The sequence below is a fragment of the Cyanistes caeruleus genome, chromosome 3, assembly GCF_971803275.1.
Source record: "Cyanistes caeruleus chromosome 3, bCyaCae1.hap1.1, whole genome shotgun sequence".
Lineage (NCBI taxonomy): Eukaryota > Metazoa > Chordata > Aves > Passeriformes > Paridae > Cyanistes > Cyanistes caeruleus.
The window spans coordinates 2,452,345-2,475,776 of NC_141703.1; the positions used below are offsets into that span (position 1 = coordinate 2,452,345).

Genomic DNA, 23,432 nt, shown 5'->3' on the forward strand with positions numbered 1-23,432 from the left:
AGATGCTCCTCCAGGGTCATCCTGCTCTCCCCAGGAGCCAGCCTTGGCTGCTGGTGATGCGTGGACAAAGACTCTCCAACTAATTAAAGTTACAAAGTGATACGTTAATTACAACACTGGAAGTAATCTCCCACAGGCACGTGCAAAATCCATGGGGCTCTTGCCCTCTTTTTATCCACAAAAATCTTACATATTCATAGAATTATTCAATACATCTATACATGTGCATTATCTAACCCCATCTACCCCACTTTGCGTTAAAATGAGTTTAAAATCTTTCCATCTACATGCAATTCCTTCCTCCAGATGGGTTGGTGGGTTTCAAAATGGGTTGGTAGTCTCCTAAGATGAAGTCAGGAATGTCTTCCTCACGTTAAATGTTTTATCTTTGTCCTGCTGGGAGGCTCTCTGGTCACAGCCCACACTCCCCACCCTGCTTCTGGCTGCTTTTGGTCACGGTTTCTTCATCTTGACAATACCTCATCCTCCCATCCTGACACAACAAAGTCAAGCAAATGATTTATTGTCTTAGCTCTCACTAGCTCCACCTGCTAATAATTAACTCTTCTAAATCCTTCATCATTATATATATTGCTTCTCTCCCCTAGCTAGGCTCTTAACCCTTTCATTCTTTTAGACCCTTGATTCATTGGGGTCAAAGAAGAGAATCCCAGAATCACCAAGGTGGGAAAAGACCTTTAGGCTCTGTCAGGATCCAGTTATTAAAGTTATAAAAATGCCTCTGCCTGAATCAAGGTGCAAACAAGACCATATGCCAGTGGAATAGGATGGGTTTTATTTGACAGTAAATATGAGAGAAAATAAAGAGATGGAGAATAGGTGGTGGGGAAAGGACAGCAAGAGAGCGACAGGGATGGAATAAAGAAATACCACCAGTCCAGAGATCCCAACCATGTTCTGCTGATCCTCTCCAGCTGCTCTTGGTGGTGATGGTCCCACAGAAGCACAGAATCCCATGGGTTATTATAGCTCGGGCCAGGTGGGAATGTCCAGGGCTGTCTCTTGCAGCAGACTCCAGATCTGTTGGATCCCGTGCAAGGCTTCAGGAATGACTCTGAGGGGCACTTTGGGGGGTCTTTGATGGGTTCTGACACCCCCTGAGGTGTCCCTCTTGTGAATGTCCCGTGGATGTGGCCTGTGGGGTTGGGGCAAGGCAGGATGGGTGTTCAGTGCCTCTGACTAGAGCTTGCACCCAAAACCTCACCCACAGCCTCCTCGTTTCGGGGCGAGGCTCTGGAAAGCTGGCCACTGTGGGCTGAGGTCTCCACACCCCAAACCCAGCCAGGGAAGGATCTCTGCTGCATTTGGCTCTTTTGTGGAGGCGTTCCTCTCCCTCAGTCCTGTTTGTTTCTCCCTAGGCTGTGATGATTGAACCACAGCGTTTCTAGGGGTTTAACTTCCAGCCAAAGTCCCAGGCAGGTATCTCCAGGGCAGCTTCTGTGGTTGTAGCTTCTTTATACTCTTTTTGTTATAATGGGCAAAACTTTTTCATAGCAGTGTTCAAGGCATGAATCATTCCAGTCCCTGAAATGATGAAAAATCATTTTGTCACATCCAACCATGACCCCAGCACCACCAGCATGTTCACTATCAAACCCCATCATCAAGTGCCACACCCTCAAGCTTTTTGAACGTTTCCAGGCATGGGACTGTATGACAATCCTTGGCGTCCTGTTCCAATGTTTTACCACTCTTTCCAGGAAGAAATGTTTCCAAATATCCACCCTGAGCCTCCCCTGGCCCAGCCTGAGGCCTGAGCTCTCCTCCTGTCCCTGTTCCCTGGCAGCAGAGCCTGACCCCCCCCGGCTGTCCCCTCCTGCCAGGGACTTGTGCAGAGCCACAAGGGCCCCCTGAGCCTCCTTTGCTCCAGGCTCAGCCCCTTTCCCAGCTCCCTCAGCCCCTCCTGGGGCTCCAGCCCCTTCCCAGCTCCGTTCCCTGCCCCGAGCACTTGGAATCAGCAGAAATGGAGAAGGAGAAAGTGCGCTGGAGAGCCAGACAGGAACACTCCGAGTGCCTGGAGAGCAGGAATGCTGTGGGAAAGTGCCACAGTGGGAAAAGCCCTGGGGGTGCCGGTGCCAGGGGCTGGACACGAGCCCAGGAGTGCCCAGGTGGGCAAGAGGCCACTGGCCCCTGGGCTGGGTGAGGAATTGTGTGTCCAGCAGGAGCAGGGCAGGGATTGTCCCTCTGTGCTGGCTCTCAGAGGCCCCTCGAGGGCTGGCTCCAGTTGTGGCTGGTGCAGGAGAGCCCTGGAGGGGCTGGAGCGTGTCCAGGGCAGGGAACGGAGCTGGGAAGGGTCTGGAGCCCCAGGAGGGGCTGAGGGAGCTGGGAAAGGGGCTGAGCCTGGAGCAAAGGAGGCTCAGGGGGCCCTGGTGGCTCTGCACAAGTCCCTGGCAGGAGGGGACAGCCGGGGGGGTCGGGCTCTGCTGCCAGGGAACAGGGACAGGAGGAGAGGGAACGGCCTCAGGCTGGACAGCAGCAGGAATTTGCCCATGGAAAAGGAGCTCAGGCCTTGGCAGGGAGGTTTGGAGTGCCCATCCCTGGAGGTGTCCCAGGAAGGGCTGGACGTGGCACTCTGGGCAGGGTGACAAGTCGAGGATATGGCACAGACCGCACGGGGCGATTTCGAAGCCCTTTTCCACTCGGAGCCAGCCCCTGGCTCCGTCCCGCCGCCATCCCCTCACAGCTCCCTCAGCCCCGGCCCCGCCTACAGCGGAGGGGGCGTGGTTTCACCCAAGCCCCGCCCCTACGCGCGCGCCCGGTGCCGGAAGCGCGAAAGGGCCGCGGGGAGGCGGAAGCGCGCGCGGGGCCGCGGCCCGAAGATGGCGGCGAAAACACAGGGCGGAATCCGCCTGAGCGCGGTGAGTCTGAGGGGGCGGCGGGGCCTCGGCCGCCCGGGGGAACGGACCCGAGGGACCGCCTCGTTCCGACCTGCTGCCATGGGCAGGGACACCTTCCGCCATATCCCAGGCTGCTCGGAGACCCGTCCAGGCTGGCCTTGGACACTTCCAGGGTCACTCCCTCAGCGAGGGCGGGGAGCGCCGCCTCGTCTTTCCGGGGGGACGTGAGGCCGGGGGCTCTCCCGCCCTTATCCCGCCTCACATCTTGGAAAATGAACTTCTCTCGGTCCGGCCGGGTGTGCCGAGGGGAAGGTGAGGGCTGGGGGTGGGCTCGGGATTTCCCAGCCTCTGGTCAGCGCCGTGACCTCTAATTACCAACTTGTAACTTCAAACCTTAACTACTTTTATTGCGAGCGGCCTAATTACATTTTAACCCTAATTGCATCTGAGGGGGTTGAGTGTTCACGCAGTTAAACGCTGCTGTGTTGTGCTTTTCAGTTGCAGTACTGTTGCTGAGCTGTTGTGGCAATCGGTCGTTTATTTGTGGTGATATAAGTGAAGTTAAAGCGGTTTTTTCAGGTGAAACGGGAGGGTTTTTTCCAAGTCAGTGCCCCTAAACCTCACCTAGAGCTACACCTGGCTCATCACCTTGTTTATAAAGTGGAAAGAAGCAGAAGTACTGCGATGAGTCAAAATATTTCAAATATGTCAAATATTTGAGTGAAAAAGGTGGTTTTGGATTTGCTCAGCGCTGCTGGAATTACAAAATTAATTAGGATGGGAAAGACCTGTGAGATCGTTGAATCCAACCTCTGTCTGAAATTTTATCACCTAATATCGATTTATGTTACCCTAATAGCAATTTCTGTTACCTTGATGTGAATTTATATTACCCTAATAAAAGTTGCCATGATTCTAGAGATGAGCCCTAAATACTGTCACCCTGAAGTTCCAAAATTGCATTTTGATTTTGATTTCAGGCCTTTAATTCTTGCAAGTGTTTGAGATCTGCAGATTGTGTGATATTTTATCGCAGCAGGGTTGTCTTGCTTCTTTAGATAAAGATTTGGCTTTATTATTACTTTCTGGATGTGTTATTGGTCTTCTTGAGAGGTAAAAGTGTCAAAAATCAGCCTTTGCATCTGGCAGTTCAGAGTTTAAAATCATTCTCAGGTTTAAATCACTTTGCCAAGCTGAACTCTGAGAGGCACAAGCAAAACAAGTTTTACTTGGTAACTTTCTGAATTATTTTTAGGCTGCTCTTTGGTTTTGTCTCTTGCAGGCACAACTGAGAGTTTGCATTCAGTGGCTTTCCAGTGAAAGCTGTGGGTTTTGTAAGGTTTTTCTTGGTTTTGGTTTGGTTTTTTTGAGGGGTTTTTTTTTTTTGCTCAGGTGAAGCAGCTGATGCAGTTTTGACCAGGTTTGTAAAAGGGTTTGTAATGCAGAGCCTTGGGGGGAGAGCTGATGCTCCCAGTTCTTTGAGAATATAAAGTATTTCCATGGATTCAGAGGCTCTGGGAGGGCCTGGGAATTCATTCCCATGCTGGAATTTATCTCCTCCTGTTGCTCTGGCAATATTTTTGTCCAGCTGAACAATGAAGCAGCTTGGGGAAGCAATCCAGGTTAATATTTTAAGAGTGGTTTTTAATTTGTATCAGTCACTTGATGTGGTTCATTGCACAGTTGTGGACCTGGGATTGTGTAGCTGGGAGGAGAAATTTCAGGAGGTTTCAGCAGGAATTTGCCCATGGAAAGGGAGCTCAGGCCTTGGCAGGGGCTGCCCAGGGAGCTTTGCAGTGCCCATCCCTGCAGGTGCCCAAGGAAGGGCTGGACGTGGCACTCAGGGCTCTGGGCTGGGGACAAGGTGGGCATCGGGCACAGCTGGGACTCCATGGGCTGCGAGGGCTTTTCCAGCCTCAGGAATTCCATGAAAATGTCAGTGTTGTTCCCAAGAAATTGCTTAATGCAGGATAAACTGTGTTTTTAACTCAAATGCATTAATTACTGTAGTGATGATGGGTAACACAACAAAAATTTATTATGTGCAAGCAATAAGTTCCTAAGATAAGGAAACCCCTAAACTCTGCAGGGGTTTGGGATTTGTGCACACCTTAGGATCTGCTAGGGATGGGACAGTTCAGGTTTGCTTGGAAAACTGAAAGTCCTGAAGCTGCCTGTCATTTTTGAGAGATAAACTGTTTTATTCTTCAATATTTGCTGGTGCAGGAGATGCTGTTCTCAGGACAGTTTAGTTTCAGATATGCCCAGCTGGAAGAAGTTGAAGGTTTGGGTTGTATTTGGCTGCTCTTGGTCTTGGCAGAAAAAAGGAAATTACAAAACAAAACCCACTTAGTAACGAAATATGTTTGGCTGAGGGAGCAAAGCAGCTGGATTGGCAAAGGGAGTGTTCAGCTCTTACTGAACCTCAATTAATTATGAGCTAATTAAAGTGGTGCATTGATGAATGAAGTGTAAAGGGACAAACGGACTTAAATATTTCCTGATGAGTTCATTAGGAATTAGGGAGTTGCTGGATTGCTCTGGAGGAAACTACAAAACTGATGGCCTTAAACCACTGTTCTCCTGGTCTTGAATCTGGTTTTGTGCCCCTGTTTCAGTGCCTGGCATGAGGAAGGCCAGGCTGGATGGGGCTTGGAGCATCCTGCTCTTGGTGGGAAGTGTCCCTGGCTGGTCTTTAGGGTCCCTTCCAACCCGGACCAGTCTGGAATTCTGTGCTCAGCTGGTGCTGTCTGCTCTGAGGTAACTTTTCCATGAATTCCTTGTAGCATGCTTGCTCACCTTTTGCTGAGGGATGGGAGATATGAGAGCCAAGACCCATTTGTTCCAGTTCCCATCTTCCAGCCCTTCCTATACCTGTTGCAATTCCCAGTCCTGTGAACCTTCCAGCCTTGCTGAAAGCCTCTCCCAAGCAGTGATCCAGAGAATATCAGCACGATTCCTGTGATGTTCTCAGAATTCCCAGTGGTTCACAGCAGTGAAATGACGGGTGGAGCTGTTGTGTTACACAGGCAAGGATTGATTTCTGTGCACACAGAATGATTTGGTTCACAAGCAAAGAAAAGGATGTTTATTAGTGATCATAGCACTGTGGGTGGCACTGAGGTTTTTTCTGTCCTTCCTCAGCATTGTCTGATGGTCAGAGGAGGTGCTTCTTCCTTCTCAGAAGGAATTTTCTTCCTGGAAAGGGAGCTCAGGCCTTGGCAGGGGCTGCCCAGGGAGCTTTGCAGTGCCCATCCCTGCAGGTGCCCAAGGAAGGGCTGGACGTGGCACTCAGGGCTCTGGGCTGGGGACAAGGTGGGCATCGGGCACAGCTGGGACTCCCTGGGCTGCGAGGGCTTTTCCAGCCTCAGGAATTCCATGAGATTCCCAAGTGTGAGTTGATGCCTCTGTCAGAACCACAGTTTTCTTGCCAAGTCCGTATTGCTGAGATAGCAGGGGATCCAGGAGGGAATCCAGCAGGGAATCCAGCAGTGAATCCAGCAGTGAATCCAGCAGGGAATCCAGCAATGAATCCAACAGGGAATCCAGCACTTTCAGCCTCCTCTGTGGCTGGAGCTGTTCAGTGTTTCAGCAGGGAGCTGAGCAGATGTTAAATCCCTGAATGTGCATCCCTGTGCTGGGTTGGGATTTTTAAATATGATTTTCTTTCTGCCAGGGAGGGATTTCAGGTGGGGAAAAACCCCACCAGTTGTTTCTGGTGGATTTTGATCCCAAAGCTTAGAAAAGAAAGGAGCAGATGCTGACAGCTCTGTGGAAGTGAAGAGAATCACCCAAGGCTCTGAGGATCCCCTGAGTTCCTGTACAGCAGAGGGAGAAATCCAAAGATCCTTTTACCCACGTGCCGTGGCACATGTGAGGTTTCCATTAATAGCCCAGAGGAATTTTCTCCTGGATTCAAAATTACTTGGAAGTGTTGGGAACACCCTGGCTTAGCCTGTCTCCATGCACCAGATTTTTTAAACCTGGAGCTCTGAAGCACAGATGGCAACGAGGAGCGTGGTGTCTGTTCCCAGTGGTGCTCCATGGAGAAATGCAAGGATTAAGTTGCAGTTGGAAGTGTGTCATGTGCTGCTGTGACCTGAGGCTCGAGGTGACGGCTCTTGGCACTTTCTGTTGCTCTGAACCAGGGCTGCTGCTTCTCCCTGTGCCTTTCTCCTGCTCTGGTGCCTGGTTTGTGCTCTAGGATTTGCTTTTAGCATCATTCCTTTTCACCTTGGAGCTTTGAAGTGGCTGCTTGCTTTTATTTGCACTTTTATTGACACTTTTATTTATGCTTCATACCTTTATAAAAGCGCTTGTCAACGAGTAACTGTAAAAATTACACATTATGGATATGTACACAGTATTTTAAAACATCTCTCAGATCTCCTCTCTAATAATGTGGATTCTGTTTTGTTTTTTGTGTAACTCAGTGGTACAAGGGCTGTTTTCAGGGTTATGCGTTCATAGGTGCTGCTTTTTCTGCTATCACCACAGCTCTGGCAGGGGGCTTTGAGCAAATCTGTGCCGGGGTTTGTGTTAAAGGCTCTGTAGGAGTGTAACCATGGATTTCCTCAAGGATAATGCACACAGAAGTATTGGTTGCAGCAGTTAAAATTTCTCCAAATGTTGCATGGACAGCTCCTTAACTTAAGTGGATATTTAGTTTTGGTTTTCCACATCTTGAAGTGAAGATATGTGAGCCTAGGCTAGGGTTGCTTTGTCACTGACATCTCCAAGTTACATCCCATAAAGAGGTGCTTTATTTTCATATTTTCATCTCATTCTGGCAGTGGCTGTACCTTGGGCACATCAAATGTGTGAGATCCAACTGCTAAAAGCACAAAACACCCTTTGAGAGGGTCTGAGAGGGGATTTTGGTCGCTGTGGGAACACACAGTGACCCACAGAGGATATTGGGTGCTGCTCACTCTTCACATGAAGTTTGGATCCTCCTGGTTTAAGATGTGAGTTTTTAACATCTGAGAGTTCTGTGACTGGGTTTGGACCACGGCTTTGGTGTTTTCTGTAACCTCTGGCATTAGATAGCTATAGTTTCATATATTTTTATAAAGACTGCTAGGATGACAACCCATGCTCAGAATAAGCTGAGACTGTGCTGAATTTCCTCTTCAAGGGCTGTATTAATGTTCCCTGCCAATACCCAGAAATCAATTTAATTCCAGCCTTTTGCTTTGTTGTCCAAAGCAGCTTCATGGAATCCTCCTTTATTTAACAGTCTGGTTTCTGCCTTGGAGAGCACAAACTAATGCCCCTGCTTGTGCTTTATTCCAGCTGTGCCCAAAGTTCTTGCACACCAATTCCACCAGTCACACCTGGCCCTTCAGTGCAATTGCAGAACTCATAGGTAGGTGATCAATAGCTTGGAGTAATTCTTATTTATTGTTACAAAACCTTTTTCCATCAGCTTGGGGAAGACCTGGCTGAACGTCCTCGGTGTTCTGCTCCTCAGTGTTTTGTCCTGTTACCTGCATTACCTGGGACTTGTGCATTTGTTGATTGGCTCCTGTTGAACATCTTGCCTTTGATTTTGAGCAAAGTTAATTGGCTCAAAATTAATTTGATTTTGAGTAAAGTTAATTTGCCATTTCCAGTGTTCCTCTTTTCCACAGTCAGGGAATGACGAGCTGGTTCCTCAAAATAAAGGTGTGGCTTGGGACCCCAGCCAAGCTGATTGAGCACTTTGTTGCTGCCAAAGAGAGTGACTCTTCTGGTTTCACATCTTCTCCCTGCCCCAGAAAATTAACCTAACAGAAGAAATCGGGGATTTTTCAGCTGGATAAGGTCAAAGCTGTCCCAAAGGAGGAAGCCAGAGCCCTGTGGCTGTGGAAAGGCCTGGCTGTTTTGGGAGTACAATCTGTTAAATCATCTCGGCTCTTTTCACAGTCCAAATACTTCCAGACTTTCACCTGTATGTCCTCTTTTTGTGATGCTGAAATACATTTTATGAAATATTTCACTGTGATGCAATTTGGATTTAAAGTTTCTAGGAAGGAACTTGCCAAGCTGTGGTTCCTTTTATTTGCTTTATTGGTTGTTTTCTGTCTCTCAGCTGAACCTGCAGACCAGGCAGTGAGGCAGAGGTGCCATCACATCCTACCCTTCCTCCCTTTCCCAAATCCTAGGGGATGAGAGGAAGAGATGGAAGGAAAGTGATGTTTGTTGGGGCAGCTTTGCTGCCAGAAGGGCTTTGTGGAGCCCTGGTTTCTCTTTCCTCGTGTTTGACTCTTTCACATCCTGTAAACAGAAAGTTTAAAAGCATTTTGGAGCTCCCCTCTGTAAGGGCTGGGAGAAATTAAAATGTTGCACCAGCTGCTCTGCAGGCAGGCAACGAAACTGGAACCTTGGCTTGGTTTCATTTTCTGTTCTCCTGTGAGCTGCTCACCTCCAGCTATGTATTTGGTCTCTGTGTTGCTGCCATTGATAATTTGGGGGATTTTGCATTGGTTTGGGTGAGGTTCTGGGTTGGATGCAGCTGTTCCATCCTAACACTCTGATTTACTTTAAAATGTGTTTGCACTTCGTTAAATTTTTGTTTTCTAGTCTCCCACGCTGTTTGCTTTCCTTGCCCTCAGATAATGCTTATGATCCAGATGTGAGTGCCAAACAGATCTGGATCGACAAAACCGTCATCAACGACAACATCTGCCTGACGTTCACGGATAACGGGAATGGCATGAACTCGGAGAAGCTGCACAAAATGCTCAGGTGGGCAACCTCTTCACCTGTCTTGTACAAATTCCAGCTCTGCTTCTGTTACTGCTCAGTTTATTTCTGTTTCTCCTATGTAATTCACTGATTTTGCTCATAAATTCGGCATTTCTGAAGATCCTGAATGTCCAGGTGAGACTCCAGAGCAGGCAGATGCTACTAAATCTTCCCTGTAACTTTGTCAGGGAGCTTTTACCTCATCATTTCCTTTTGTCCTTTCTCTCATCCTTCCTTTTATGCTGTGGAAACTCTCTATAGTCCTGCTAGTAGTGATAAGGGCAACTCAAATATTTTATTTTTACTATCATAATAATTATTATTATTAATTGTTTTAGATTAAATTAGTGAGAGAGAGAAAAAAGGAGATTCAGCTTAAACCCATTGGAATATCAGTAATAGAATGTATTTTAGAAAAATAAATTAGTTTTCTGTTTTTTAAATAATTGTCTATTTATCTTCAAATATTCTGTAGGGTTGGAACTGATTTTTCTCTTAGTTCTACAGAAGCAAAAAGCTTTCTGTGCCACTTCTCTTCTAGTGTAAAAATTTGCTCTGCCTGCAGATTTAAATTTGAGCAAGCTTGTATTCAAACTCTTATTTTTCTGTTAGATACCATGATTAATATCTTAAATTCCATATGAAGTTCCCTGTTTTACTTGAAGAGCGATATGAAAATGGAATACTTGTGGATCAAACATTTTCTAGGAAGTGGAGAAAAAGACAGACTTAGGGGCTTTTATTAGTATTTATTATGAAACTACAGGAAAACCATCAGAATCCCCTAAGAATGATTTTTTCACCTAATTCCAGACTTGATATTTCTATTCCATATTTAAAAGCTGGAAGCAGATTTTCCCATGTTTTTGCTGTGTGGTTTTAGAAGTGTTTTAATCTAAAATCCAGATTTTAGGATTTAATTGTTCAGGAGTCCCTGACCTCTAAAACGAGAAGGTTGGGTTAAGTAATTTGCCAAGTCCTACACTTGCACCCTCTTGAACCCTCAAGTTTTCCAGGGATTTTGTTTTTGCAGCCTCCTCACATTTTCCATGTTGCAGTTTTGGCTTCAGCGAGAAGTCGGTGATGAACGGCCGCGTTCCCGTGGGGTTGTACGGGAACGGCTTCAAGTCGGGATCCATGCGCCTGGGCAAGGACGCCATCGTCTTCACCAAGAATGGGGACACCATGAGCGTGGGGCTGCTGTCCCAGACTTTCCTGGAAGTCACCAAAGCAGAGCATGTCATGGTTCCCATCGTGACATTCACCAACCAACATATCCTTTCAGCATTCCCGGTGAAAAGTTGTGGGTACATCCCAAGTTTGGGGGTAACGTCACCAAAAGGAAGTCCTTGGCTGCTTTTATGGATGTTTATATCAAGATTCTCGCCTTGGAGAGGAGTCATAAGCCAAAAAAAATTCTGGGAGATGCTGTAATTGGTTAAAACCTTTAAGTTTAAGATGTGGGATGAGAAGCTGGGAAGTGAGTCCAGAAATTCACTCATTTTTTAAATCTTTACTCCATTCCAAGTCCCTCTCCTTAACACAGCGCCCACGGCAGATCAGTGATCCTGCAGAATCCAAGAACAGCCTCAAGGCCATCCTGACACATTCCTTGTTCTCTACTGAGGAGAAATTACTGGCTGAGCTGGATGCCATCATAGGGAAAAAAGGCACCAGGATTATCATTTGGAATCTTAGGAAGTACGATAAATCCAGTCTCATTAATTATCTGTCATTAATTTCACATTTTATTTCAGTGTATGTAAACATAGAAGGATTTGGGGTTCTTTGTGTGTGGAATAGCTGGAACAAGTTGTGTGCAGTTAAAAAAACGGGAAGCTGGACTCAAATGTGAAGTTCAGCAAATCTCTGAGGAATTCCCCTTTTTTTTCCTTCTTTCCTGTCTCCAGCACAACACCTCCTCTTTTATTTGCTTTTTTCTCTTTTAATTAATACATTTTCCTTTCTTCATTCTTAGAGATAAAAATGACAAACCAGAATTTGACTTTGACAAGGATAAATACGACATCAGAATTCCAGAAGACTTGGATGAAACAGGAAAAAGAGGCTACAAAAAACAGGAGAGACTGGACCAGATTGTTCCAGAAAGTGATTACTCGCTACGAGTACGTCTTGGATTTTGAAAATCGGGTTTGATTTTTGAAGTTGGAAGGTGTAAATGTTTCAGTTTTAATATAATGTGTGTTTTATAGGCTTACTGCAGTATTTTGTACCTGAAGCCAACCATGCAGATCATCCTGAGAGGACAGAAAGTGAAAACACAGCTGGTTTCCAAAAGTTTGGCCTTCATCGAGAGGGATATTTACAGACCCAAATTTCTCAATGTATCCTTTAATATTTCCATTGCAGAACTGAATTGTGTGACTGGATTTTGATGCAATTATATTGATTATTTTTGGGGTTTTTTTGTTTATTTGTGATTTTTTGTTTGGTTGTTTGGGTTTTTTTGATTAAGTCATACTGAAGGAATTATCTCAGTACAAGAAAAGAAAGCACTAAGACCCACTCAGAGTAACTCTTATTTTTTGTATTCATGAGATTCACCCTGTTTTTCCTTAATATCTGCTCAAAGGCCAAAACAGTCAGAATTACTTTTGGATTTAACTGCAGAAACAAAGATCATTATGGGATAATGATGTACCACAAAAACAGACTCATCAAAGCTTATGAAAGAGTTGGCTGTCAGTTAAAGGTAAGAAACTGAGGCTTCAAAATATTTTAACATCTTGACAAATTCAATTAAAACACTAATTTTAAAAAAGCATATGGATGGAAAGCAAGATATTGGTGTACACTTAATAAATCAGCTCTTTTGCTGTATGCAGCAGTTAAAAATTGTATTAAATTGTTTGTTTTTGAGGCTGTTTGATACAAAAATATGAATCTGAGCATATCTTCCAGAACATAAAGAGGGATGTAACAGAGGATTTGTTATTTGGGGGGTTTATATCAAGATCCTCTTCTTGCAGAGGAGTCAGAAGCCAGAAAATCCTTTTTACCCAATGTAGATACAGTTAATCATTACCTTTAGCAAACTCTTGCAATATTGGCATGGATTTTGTGTTCGTTTTCCTGATAAACTTTAATTCCCTGCAGGCAAACAACATGGGAGTGGGTGTTGTTGGAATTATTGAATGCAACTTCCTAAAACCAACTCACAACAAACAAGATTTTGACTATACTAATGAATACAGGTATTTTTATGTGCATTTTCTATCCCATATTACCATTTCCTGGGAAATACTTGATAAAGCTGCTTCTTTTAATAGGAAGAATAAAAGTTGGTGTTCTGACCAAACCTGGTTTAAATGCAAGCAGCTCCTTTTAGACTTTTTTTTTTTTATCTCTTTCCTTATTATAAATATTTTCCCACAATATCCACACCAGCCTTGTTCCCATGTTTTTTCCATGGATATTCTTTTTGTGGCTGTTCAGGAGGAGGCATTTCTCATGTGCCCAACAGTGCTTTTAATGTGGATTTTAATGTGGAAATTTTGGGCATGGATTGCAAATGTTGGTGATTCTGAACCATTTTCTGTGTGTGGCACCAACAGTTCCCTTGGCAGAGCGGCAGGAATTGGGAATGCCCTTGGCAGGCACAGTGAGCAGGGAATGTTTTCCACTTGTTGGGGTTTTTTTGAACACTTCACATGAAAGGGGGGTTTCCTCAATCCCTGGGGTTTGATTTATCAGCACCTCAGGTATTCCAGGACCTTTGTTCCCAACCAGCCTGTCCTTTAATATAATATAATTAAATCAATATCCAAACACATGGGGAGAATCAGAGGATCATTAAGGCTGGAAAGACCTCCAAACCTTTGAGTGCCACATCCAGTTGTTCCTGGACATAACTTTGGGGTGGAGATGTGAGTTAATCTTACAATTCAATTTTAATGAGCCAAGTTCATCTGAGGAGAGGCATTTCACCCCAGCTGCTGCTTCAGCAGCAAAGCAGCTTCTCCTCTCTTGGCTGCTCTGTGTTCTGTCAGCTCCTGGTCCCATGCAGTTCCTGTTCCTGCAGGGATTCTGGCAGGACTTGGCTGTGGTGTCTCCACTCTGCTGTGCTGTTCATCACCCAGGAACAGATTCCCCATGCCAGCTGTATTCCATCCAGAAAGCAGCAACTGCATTTCACCTCTGATTTCAGTACAGTTATAACTTCCCAGCTTTCTCTGATTTTACTTACCCCTTCCCCACATTTGGAATGTGGGTGGGCACAGTGGTGGCACACTTGAAAGATCTTCTGTGAAGGTTTTTCTGCCAGGAGTGCTCCAGGCTTCACAAGATGTTTTTGTTTTGGGCTGGAAAGCTGTGAGCCTGATGTGAAGGTGCCCTTCTTCCTTCCCCAGAAAAGGACCCATCCCTGCTCACTGCTCATTTCTGCCCTTGTGGTGCCCCTGGCTCAGCAATCCCTGCCTGGGGTTTAGAGGTGACCTGGATCCCAGCTCTGGGTGACACGAGTTCACTGCACAAACATTTGTGCTGGTTCAAGGCCCTGGGCGGTGTCAGGTGCTGAGCCAGGCCAGGGAGGGCTGGGCCTGGTTACTCATCCCCTGGATTGCTCAGAGGTGAATTCCACAGGCTGACAGGGGGCTGTCCTCACCTCCAGCTCACCTGGGAGCTTTGTTGTTGTTCCTTCCCTCTCCTTCCTGGGTGTGCCAGCTCTGGGAGTCCCTGAGCTGCACCGAGAGCCCTGAGCAGGAAACAAAACTGAAAATCACCCTGGGTGAGACTGACCCGCTCCTTTTGTCAGGGTGCAGACTTTGTATCACATCAAAGTGATCAAATGTTGTAAAGTTGGATATCAGCTGAGAGTAGCCATGAACCTGCACTTGGGATGTACAGGAACAGCCAAAACCACGGTGAGGTGCTGGATTGGTTTTGTGCTTTTCTTAATTCTCTGGTTGAGGCTGAACTGGTGAAGCCCCTCCAGGATTTGCTCTGTCCATCAACAGCACTCTTGATTTCAGCCTTTGTGCCCTGACTTGTATTCCCAGGAATTCTTTTGCTGACAAACATGACTTCAGACAATCCCTCATTTCTCCAGGTTTCTAAATTAAAAAACTTTTTATAAAAGAAAAAAAGGAAAAGCTTTTTTTTTTTCCCCACTCTCATGCAATTAAAAATATTAAAGTGGTTCATGCACTTACTCTGTCACTGGAGTTTATAAAGGCTCTTTCTATGTTAGAACTGGATTATTCAAGGTGATCTTCAAATTCTTTTCTTTGTAGACTCACAATAGCAGCTCTGGGAGAAAAACTCAACGATTACTGGAACGAGATGAAAACCAAGAAAAACGAGGAATATCCCTTAGCTCTGCCCGTCGAGGAGATCCAGTGAGTCCCACTGTGACAGCAGGGAACTGCACAGGCTGCCACTGGTTTATCTGATAGGAGAACACTCTGTGGTGTGCAGATCCAGAGTTATTCTGGTTTTTCCCCAGGAAACAGCCTGACCAGACGTGGGTGCAGTGTGACGCGTGCCTCAAGTGGCGGAAGCTCCCGGATGGAATCGAGCACTTGCCGGAGAAGTGGTACTGCTCCCTCAACCCTGACCCGCAATTCCGGTAAGGACACGGCCCAGGGACACTTCCTAGTCCTTGTTGCTCACCTGGGAGCAGCAGGGGTGTTCAGCTCCTTCTGTTGTGGGTTTTTTCCTGTACCTTTCCTTCCCTCAGGAACTGTAACGTGCCAGAAGAACCGGAGGATGACGATTTAATACATCCCACGTACGAGAAAACCTACAAGAAAAAGTGAGTTCTGGAGACTTTTACAAGGCTGCCAGCACTAAAAATGACCAAGGAGAGCTGTGCAGCAGTTGGGGTGAAAGTCCAGCACCCAGAGGGATATGTTCCGTAGGAACATATGTTCCAGATGTTCCAGATGTTCCATAGGATTTGGCAGTGTAGGAATAGTCAAGGTTTCAAGGTCCACATTAAAGCGTATTGTAAAGATCAATACATTTATTTAGGAATAAGAAGGTTCTTAGCTAAAGTGTATGGCAAAAACTGCTATGGGTAATTGTGATGCTGCCTCACATTCTGGAAGTGGGAGTTTGGGGTTGTTTTAAATAAATATTTAAATTTAATAAATAATTTAGAGGGAACTTGTTGGAAGTTAAGCTGACTTCGACAAGCTTCCAGCTTCCTGAGGAAATTTTCATTCAGTAGAGAAGAATACTTGGATTATTGTATCTAGTTGAGATAAGGATTACTGTGCTTGCTTTTAGATCTTAGATTTAGTTTTTATAATGATTGAACAGTTTGAATCTAAGCTCTTAATTTCTGTGTTTTCCTTGCTGCTGTGCAGGGACAGGGAGAAACTGAAGAGGCGACTGGAGTACAGCCACCAGGTAACTCCTGAAGCTGGCAGGAGCCTGTCTGCTTTAACATCCAGTTCTTCTCTGATGGCTCTGCAGGATTTGCTCACCATGGGGAAACCCAAAATCTCCTTTCTTTGCTGCCCAGTGATGGAAAAACCACCATTGCTTTGTCCTTAGGAAGGAGTTTAGGAGGGACAAAGGTGTCTGGCCAAAACTAGGAGAGATGTCAGTCACTCGTGGCTGTTTTATGGCAAGACACCCAATTTTTGATGGGGATTTGTTGGAGAGAGATGTGATGAGGATATGGAAGTAAAGATGCCCTTGGAAGTGGGGTTCTCAGGGGGTGGTGATAGACAGAGGTGGCACAGCTACACTTGTGCAAGGAAGCACTCAAATTCAGATTAAATCCACATGCAGATGAAGGTGTTTGATGGGAATGTCTGGATTGTAACGCAGAATCAAATTCATAAGTGGGATTTAGTTTCAGTTGCATTCAAAGTCAGTTTCTGACCTAAAATCCCTTCCTTTCTGGAGAAGAGATGCTGCATGTGCTGTTTGAACCTATTTATTTCATTTTATTGTTTCTCTGCTGTTACATCTCCCCCAGTGTAAAAATAATTTCTAAAAGTGAAGTAATTGCTCATTTTGGGCCAACTGGGTGAATCCTGAGCAGCTTTCCCAGGGATGTCTGTCCTGGAGTTTGTGTCTGATGGGCAAACTCCAGACAGAGACAGCTGGGAAAATCTCTTGGCCTGGGATTCTGCATAGCACTTTAAAATGAAAAACTGGGATTTGCAGTAGTCTAGCCAGTCTTTCTCATCCCAAAATCCTGAGCCTGGGTTCGAGGAGGTACTTGGATATGGGAATGTCAGAATTTTAGGTGTTGGTATATAAGGAACTGCTTAAATCTATCCTGAAGAATCTACTAATATCTGTTTATTTCCATTCTTGACTTACATTGCCTTGTAGATCAATAATGAAATATTTTTAAAAACATCTGTTTCTTCAAGTAAAGACTTCAAAACATTCTCAGCTCCAAATACAAAGGAAGCTCTTCCAAGGTTACTTTTACCAAAATCATCAGATGCTTCTGTTAGAAGATCTCTGCCTATTTTAATCAAAGTTTCTTCCCCTCATTTGGATGCTGATAGCAGGTGAGTGGACCTGTACAAAGGAGATTCCTTTTTATTTCTAAAATTAATAACTTAATGAAAGGCATGCTGTTGGGAGCAGCTTCAGCTGCTAAAATTCCTGTGGGAATTCTGGGGGCATGGGAAGCTCCAGGTTAAAGGGACCTGGCAACTTTAAGTACAAAAGTGAATGCAGGAAAATGACAAAGGAGCATTTTTAGTGATTTATAGACTTTGTGTTCTCTACACTCCACAGGCTGTTTTCCTGGAACTCTGTGGGGATGTTCCTGGGAATACTGAATCTGTTTCAGAATAATGTGGAGTGTGTGGATGGCAGGCATTTGTTTTTACAGGAATTTACTCTGGCTACACAAATTACAAGCCCATGCAGATTTTCTGGAGTGGTAATTTTTTAACAGTGTTCAGAGAAACACTGCACATGGTTGGAAACAAATGATTTGGCATCTCTTAAGCAATAAACTGATAATTTTAATATTTTCCTCCTCAGTCTCAAAAGGAGAACGCAGAGCTGTGTGACACCTGTGTCCCTGAAGACACCTCGGCTCAGTGACAAAACATTCAGCAATCACGAGGAGGAGGATGATGATGATGAAGATGTCATCATTTTAGAGGAGAGCAGCACTCCAAAGCCTTCAGCAGATGCTGATGTTGCTGTGGTAAAAACAGAATGTATCAATTTGGATCAGGAGGAGAAGCAGAAGGAAAACTCTGCTGTGGGGGAACCTTGCAGTGCAACCACTTCAGAGGCAAAAAGTGAACAGCTGAGCTCAGCAACACAGACAGAGCTCCCAAACCTGGTGGTGAAAAAGGAAGAGGTGGAAGAGATCCCAGTCCAGATTCCTGTGGCAGGGATGGAAGAGGAACAGCACAAGGTCAACGGTGCTCCTGAGACATCTGTAGAGATGGAAAATGAACTGAAAAATCAGCTGCAGTTATTGAGCAGAGAAAAAGAAATCTACCAAAGCAAATGCGAAGCGTTAACCAAACAAGTGGAAGCACTGGAACAGCAGCTTTTGGAGATGAATAATAAATATGTAAAAAAGGAAATGTGCCATCAGGCAACAGAGACAGTTCCCTCCTTTGGAGAAGGAAACGCTGACGGGAGGAGCTTGGCAGAGGTGACAGCTCTGTATGAGCAGGCCCTGGGGGAAATAGCAACGCTCAAGGAGCAGTGCAGCACCCTGCAGAACCTAAAGACTGAGTGCAGCAAATGTGCTGATGGCGAGAGCAAGAGTGAGGTGGATGAGATGGCAGTGCAGCTGGATGATGTTTTCAGGCAGCTGGACAAGTGCACCATTGAGAGAGACAGGTACAAGAGCGAGGTACGTCTGGTAAAACACTCCCATCACTTAAATGATCTCTATTTTTTCCTCCCTGCATCATAAAACTTGTACTACACAATGTCTTGAATAGTTTTTACAGCTTGATTTTTTTTCTTTTGATTGGCAGATTGAAGTCTTAGAAGTGGAGAAGAATCAAATGGCCTGTCAGTGTGAGGAGCTCAAGGCAGAGCTGGCTCAGTTAAAAGCTTCAATCCCTCAGGCTGTAGCACGTGCAAATGATTCTACCACCAGTAATGTAGAAGACTCTGTAAATTTTTCTGATGGAGAAAGGTATCAGTTTTGTTCTTTCTAGATGTTATTTCAAGATTTTTGCTTGTTGGTTGTATTTGCAATGTTTTGATGAAGGTTATGTCTGATAATTGTATAATAAAATGTGATGCTCAGAATTCTTTTCTACTGCCTGTTGTGACTCCTAACTAATGTTGTTTCTTTTTTTATCAAGTGTTGTTTGTGATTTATGATTTGTTTGTGTGAGCAGGATTGGCCACTGCACAACAGAATGGCAAACTGATACTTCTTAAAATGTCCAAAATGGTGTATAATTTCTAAACACAACTTGCAATGCAAGGAGAAAAAAGGGAGGCAAGAAAGAGGGTGATTATTATTTTCTGCTGTGTAATGAACTTCACTTTGAGGGTCTGTTTTTCTGTTTTCAACCACCTGAAGAGTATGGATTTGAAACTTTCCTATAAGAACTCCTAGCTGCAGGCAAATCCTGTGGAATGAGGGTCCAGGGTGTGTCTTGGAATTCAACAAGGGTTGAAATTTCCAGCTGGAGAGCTTGGAGCTCTTGGGAAGTGGGAAAAGCACACACACACCAGAAAACCCAGAGCAGGTGGAAGCAGAGTGAGCTGAGTCTCCCCCCAGGGGTGAATCCAAGGGGAGAAGCATCACCTGTGATAAAATGGGACTCAATTAAGGGACCAATTCAGCAAATTGATCCCTGGGACCAGAAGAGAGGCATTTCAGAGGGAGCTGAGGGCCTTGTGGCATCTCCAAAAGTTAACATTCCTGGAAAAAAGCAGCTGTTATGCCCATATTTAGGACAGCCAGACCTCCATCCTGGCACTGCAGCCTCAATCCCAGGGAAAACCTGGAGTAAATCTACCTGGAAGCCACCTGCAGCCCCATGAGAGTCAAAAGGGGAGTAAGGACAACCAGCATGGGGTGTCTGAGGGCAAACTGGGGATCAGCAGCAAGGCCAGGAGTGAAAAAGGCTTTTGCACCTCAAGTCCTGTGTCCAGTTTAAAAGGACATTTAAAAGTGTGCCACTTTAAAAGGACATTGAGGGGCTGCAGCGTGGCCAGGGAAGGGAGCAGAGCTGGGAAGGGGCTGGAAAACACAACCTGGGAGAAGCAGCTGACGGAGCTGGGAAAGGGGCCCAGCCTGGACAAAAGGAAGCTCAAGGGGGACCTCACTGCTCCCCACAAGTCCCTGACAGCAGGGGCAGGGAAAAAATGAGAGGGAACGGCTTCAAGGTGCAGCAGGGGAGGGTCAGGTTGGAGATTGGGAAAGAAAATTCCCCTGGAAGAGCGGTCAGGCCTTGGGATGAGCTGCCCAGGGAGGTTTGGAGTCACTGGGAGTGTTCAGGAGGAGTCTGGATGTGACCCTCAGGGATGTCATTTTGGGGTAATTGTTGGACTGGATAATCCCAAGGTTTCTTCCACTTCTGGGGATTCTGGGATTAATGGCTTGGGTGACCGAATTCCTGATGCCATCAAATTGGAGGGAACGCAGAGGGCAGAGCTGCTGCTGAGGGACTTTGCCAAATTGGACAAATGGGCTGGAAAAAAAAAAGCCTCTGAAAATTCTGCAATGGCACCTGTGAATTCCAGAACTGGAGCCAGCTCCTGGCACAGCAGCTGCAGGAGGTGCCCGTGGTGCTGGGGGTGGCAGCACAATGTGAGCCCACAGTGCACTCTGCTGGTGGCACAAACCAGCTCCTGCTGGGCTGGACTGGGGAGCCCAAGCAGGGAGTGCTGGATCTGCCTGTGGACACCCTGGCAGAGGGTGGCAGGGGAGTGGAGAATGAGCTGGATAATTTCCAGAGACCCCTTTCAGTCTTAAAAAAGAAATTGACCCATGTTAAAAATTATCTGTCAGCATTTAATTTTATTTTTCCTTATAGCTCTGACTTGTGTTTACTAAAAGAATTAGCAAGTAAATGCAGGACTTGGAAGTAACTTCCCTCACAAGTTGATGGAGATATGGCAGCACTGGGAGAACTGGTGGTGGAGATGATTAAAGGATCTGAGAGTAGAAGGAAATGGGCCACAGAAGGGATGGCTCATGGCAAAACAATTTGATCAGGAAGAGGACACAGCAAGGACATCCAGGAAAGAAACCAAAAAAAGGGAGGCACAGCATTTTCCCTGGGCTACAACTCTTATATCCTATTTATATTTTAAAGCCTTTGGACAAACTCCTCTTTCTTGCCTTCTCCTCTCTTTTTCTCTCCTTTTGTTCCTGTGGGTTGTGGTAGTTTGGATTTCTAAAGGGATAAAAATACCAGGGCTTAATATTGCTTTGAGAAATACAGGTGGCGTGGGGTAAAGGATTGTACCCATGCTTATTCTGAAATATTTCTGAGGGGAATTCAGTTTAGTATTGGTTTAAAATTGAAGGAATATTCCCCTTCAAGCTGAAAAACCGAAGAGAAGCTTGGAAAGACCAGTAGATTTAGAAATAATCTTGATGCAGCTTTACCTGCACCCATGTTTTTTGTTGGTTTATGGGAGTCATGGAGCATCTCCAGTCTGGATTATCAATCCAGCTTTGTTAGGTGAACTTTGAGCAGAGAATTCCATCTCCATTTAATCCTGTCCCATCTCTCCCTAGCCTGAAGCTCCGCTCTCTCCGAGTGAACGTGGGACAACTCCTGGCCACCATCATGCCCGACCTGGACCTGCAGCAAGTGAATTACGACGTCGATGTGGTGGATGAAATCTTAGGGCAAGTGGTAGAACAAATGCATGAAATCAGCAGCACTTAAAATCTCCATGTTCCAGCAGAGTTTTATTGCTCTTCCATTATAACCTGTAGGTTCCAGACTGTAAATAGGGCTGCTTCACTTTATATATTTGACATAGGTGGATCTCTCAGTGTAAATATTCCACATTTAGCTGTTCACTTCCTCCTCAAGGAACACTGTCGATACTGACCCACCCTGAAGTACTTAATTAAGGATTTTGCTTTGGAAATGTATTTGTAATTAAATTTGCAGATATTTTTACTATTAGGAATCTTAATACTTTTCTACAGACACCTTTTGGTTGACTTTGGATCTTATATGAGCATTAATACCTGTGAGTATTTCCTCTTCTAAAGTAGTGAAATATCTTAAAAATTAAAAAAAGAAAAAAAAAGAACTTCCTTGATTTCCTTCCCAGAGTTGTTGTATCCCACAGTGTTGTTCCATTGCTCCCAGCAGTGTTCTGTGTTGCATTCTGTTACATAGAGATGTAAGTAGTAGGTGAGAATTTGGACAATATTTGGGGAATATTTGTGTGGTACTACCAAAAGAAGGCTTCTTTCAAGGGTTTCATCCTGCAAACTGGGGATGGGCCAGTTGGATGGAAGCATTTGGAAAAGGAGGGATGTTTCTTTGTCTGTGGTGTAAACTACAAGGTGAGCTAGAGCTGAAGATGTTCAGCTTCAACAGCTTTGGACAGTTTTTATTATAGGCAAGAAAAGGGAATTCCTCTTTTTCACATCTCCCCTTTTAGAGTTGTGTGCTCTAAATCTTCTCATTTTTCCATGGTCATGGGAAAACCTGGAAGCAACGGTACCAAGAGAAATTCCCAGCCAGCTGCAGGATTTCTTTCCAAGTCATTGGGAATGACAAACTGGGTGGCAAAGACAGCAAATCCGTCTTTTCTTCTGGTGGGATTGGTCACCCAGAGAGCTATCCAGAAAAATGGGTCTTGCTTTTAAATAAAAAAAAAAATAATTAAAAAAAAATCATTGAATTAGTTTTCAATGTGTTAATTCTTAGGAAGTATTTTTTTTTTTTTAAATAAAGCCAATATTGTTGTTTTTTTGCACTGCTACCTGAGTTAATCCCTTGGTGTCCCTTTTAGTTGTAGTTCAGTGGAATTCGTTCCATGGACAGTATTTCAATGGAAGATCTCTATGCCAATAACGGGAATGCACTACTGTTGTACTTTATAAAAGAGAAATTGAATGTTTGATTTGGGAAGAGGTGGCTGTAATATAACTACATATGACTTTTGCAAAGTTTATATTTCCCATTTCTTGGTGTGTAGCTTTTCCATTTCTTAATCATTATTTATTACGTTTCATCAGACTGTAGCTGAATTTCTTGTAGACAACTGGCAAAATAGAGCACATGTCTATATTAAAAATGGCAAATTTACAATGTACATTTACACTTTGGACAACGGTGGACTTATGGAAATGGTTTCTATTTACTTGTTAAAATGTATTTTTTGTAAAAAATAAAAAGCTAAAAATCGGGAGTTTGCAGGATCCCAACTTGTGTTTGTTTCTAAATAAACCCTGTGCAGAGTGGCTGAAGTGTTGGGTGTTACAAGAAAGCCTGGCTTTGTTGGACTGGGCATGTCAGTATGGAAATGGTGTGGGAATGTCCTGGATATGGAAAAAGCAGCGCCATTATAAACCAGGGAGTGTTCATGGAACTGAGCTGAATTTCAGGAAGTTCTGCTGTTGATTCCTGGCTGAGCTTCCCTGCCTTCAGAAGTTCACTGAGCACGTGAACTTGCACCATCCTGGTTTCCTAAGGCAGTTCCTCCTGCCATGGAACTCCTCAGGACTTTTGTAAAAATAATTTTAAAATTCCCTACTCCATACACATCCTTCTCCCTCAGCTGGAAAGAGATGGATAAGGAAGGGCTGGGATTGCATCCAGAGGTTTGTGGATCAGGGTATGGGGAGCAGGATTGGGAGTCCCTGGGGTGTGGGGACTGGGATTAGGATTGATGGAGATGGATGAGTGTTGCTGCTAAAGATCAATAGATCACACAGACACA

At 44.9% G+C, this 23,432-nt stretch overlaps 1 protein-coding gene across 4 annotated transcripts; it reads left to right on the plus strand.

Annotated features, from left to right (window-relative positions):
• The first annotated feature begins 1,543 nt into the window (after positions 1–1,543).
• MORC3 (MORC family CW-type zinc finger 3) lies at positions 1,544–22,901 on the plus strand. 4 transcript variants are annotated; one of them, XM_023926114.2, is made up of 17 exons: positions 1,544–2,879; positions 8,154–8,226; positions 9,455–9,587; positions 10,646–10,860; positions 11,141–11,288; positions 11,566–11,713; positions 11,801–11,932; positions 12,181–12,300; positions 12,705–12,802; positions 14,840–14,944; positions 15,052–15,174; positions 15,286–15,360; positions 15,917–15,959; positions 16,899–17,083; positions 17,568–18,402; positions 18,530–18,693; positions 20,552–22,901. In XM_023926114.2, exons 1-17 carry the CDS (start codon positions 2,619–2,621, stop codon positions 20,604–20,606), a joined length of 2,913 nt encoding a protein of 970 aa, XP_023781882.2. In that variant the 5' UTR covers positions 1,544–2,618; the 3' UTR covers positions 20,607–22,901. The 4 variants fall into 4 exon arrangements, with proteins under 4 accessions (XP_023781882.2, XP_023781873.1, XP_086740068.1 ...); XM_023926105.2 differs by having other exon boundaries at positions 2,742–2,879; positions 21,262–22,901; XM_086883942.1 differs by having other exon boundaries at positions 2,822–3,170; positions 21,262–22,901.
• The last annotated feature ends 531 nt before the right edge of the window (positions 22,902–23,432 follow it).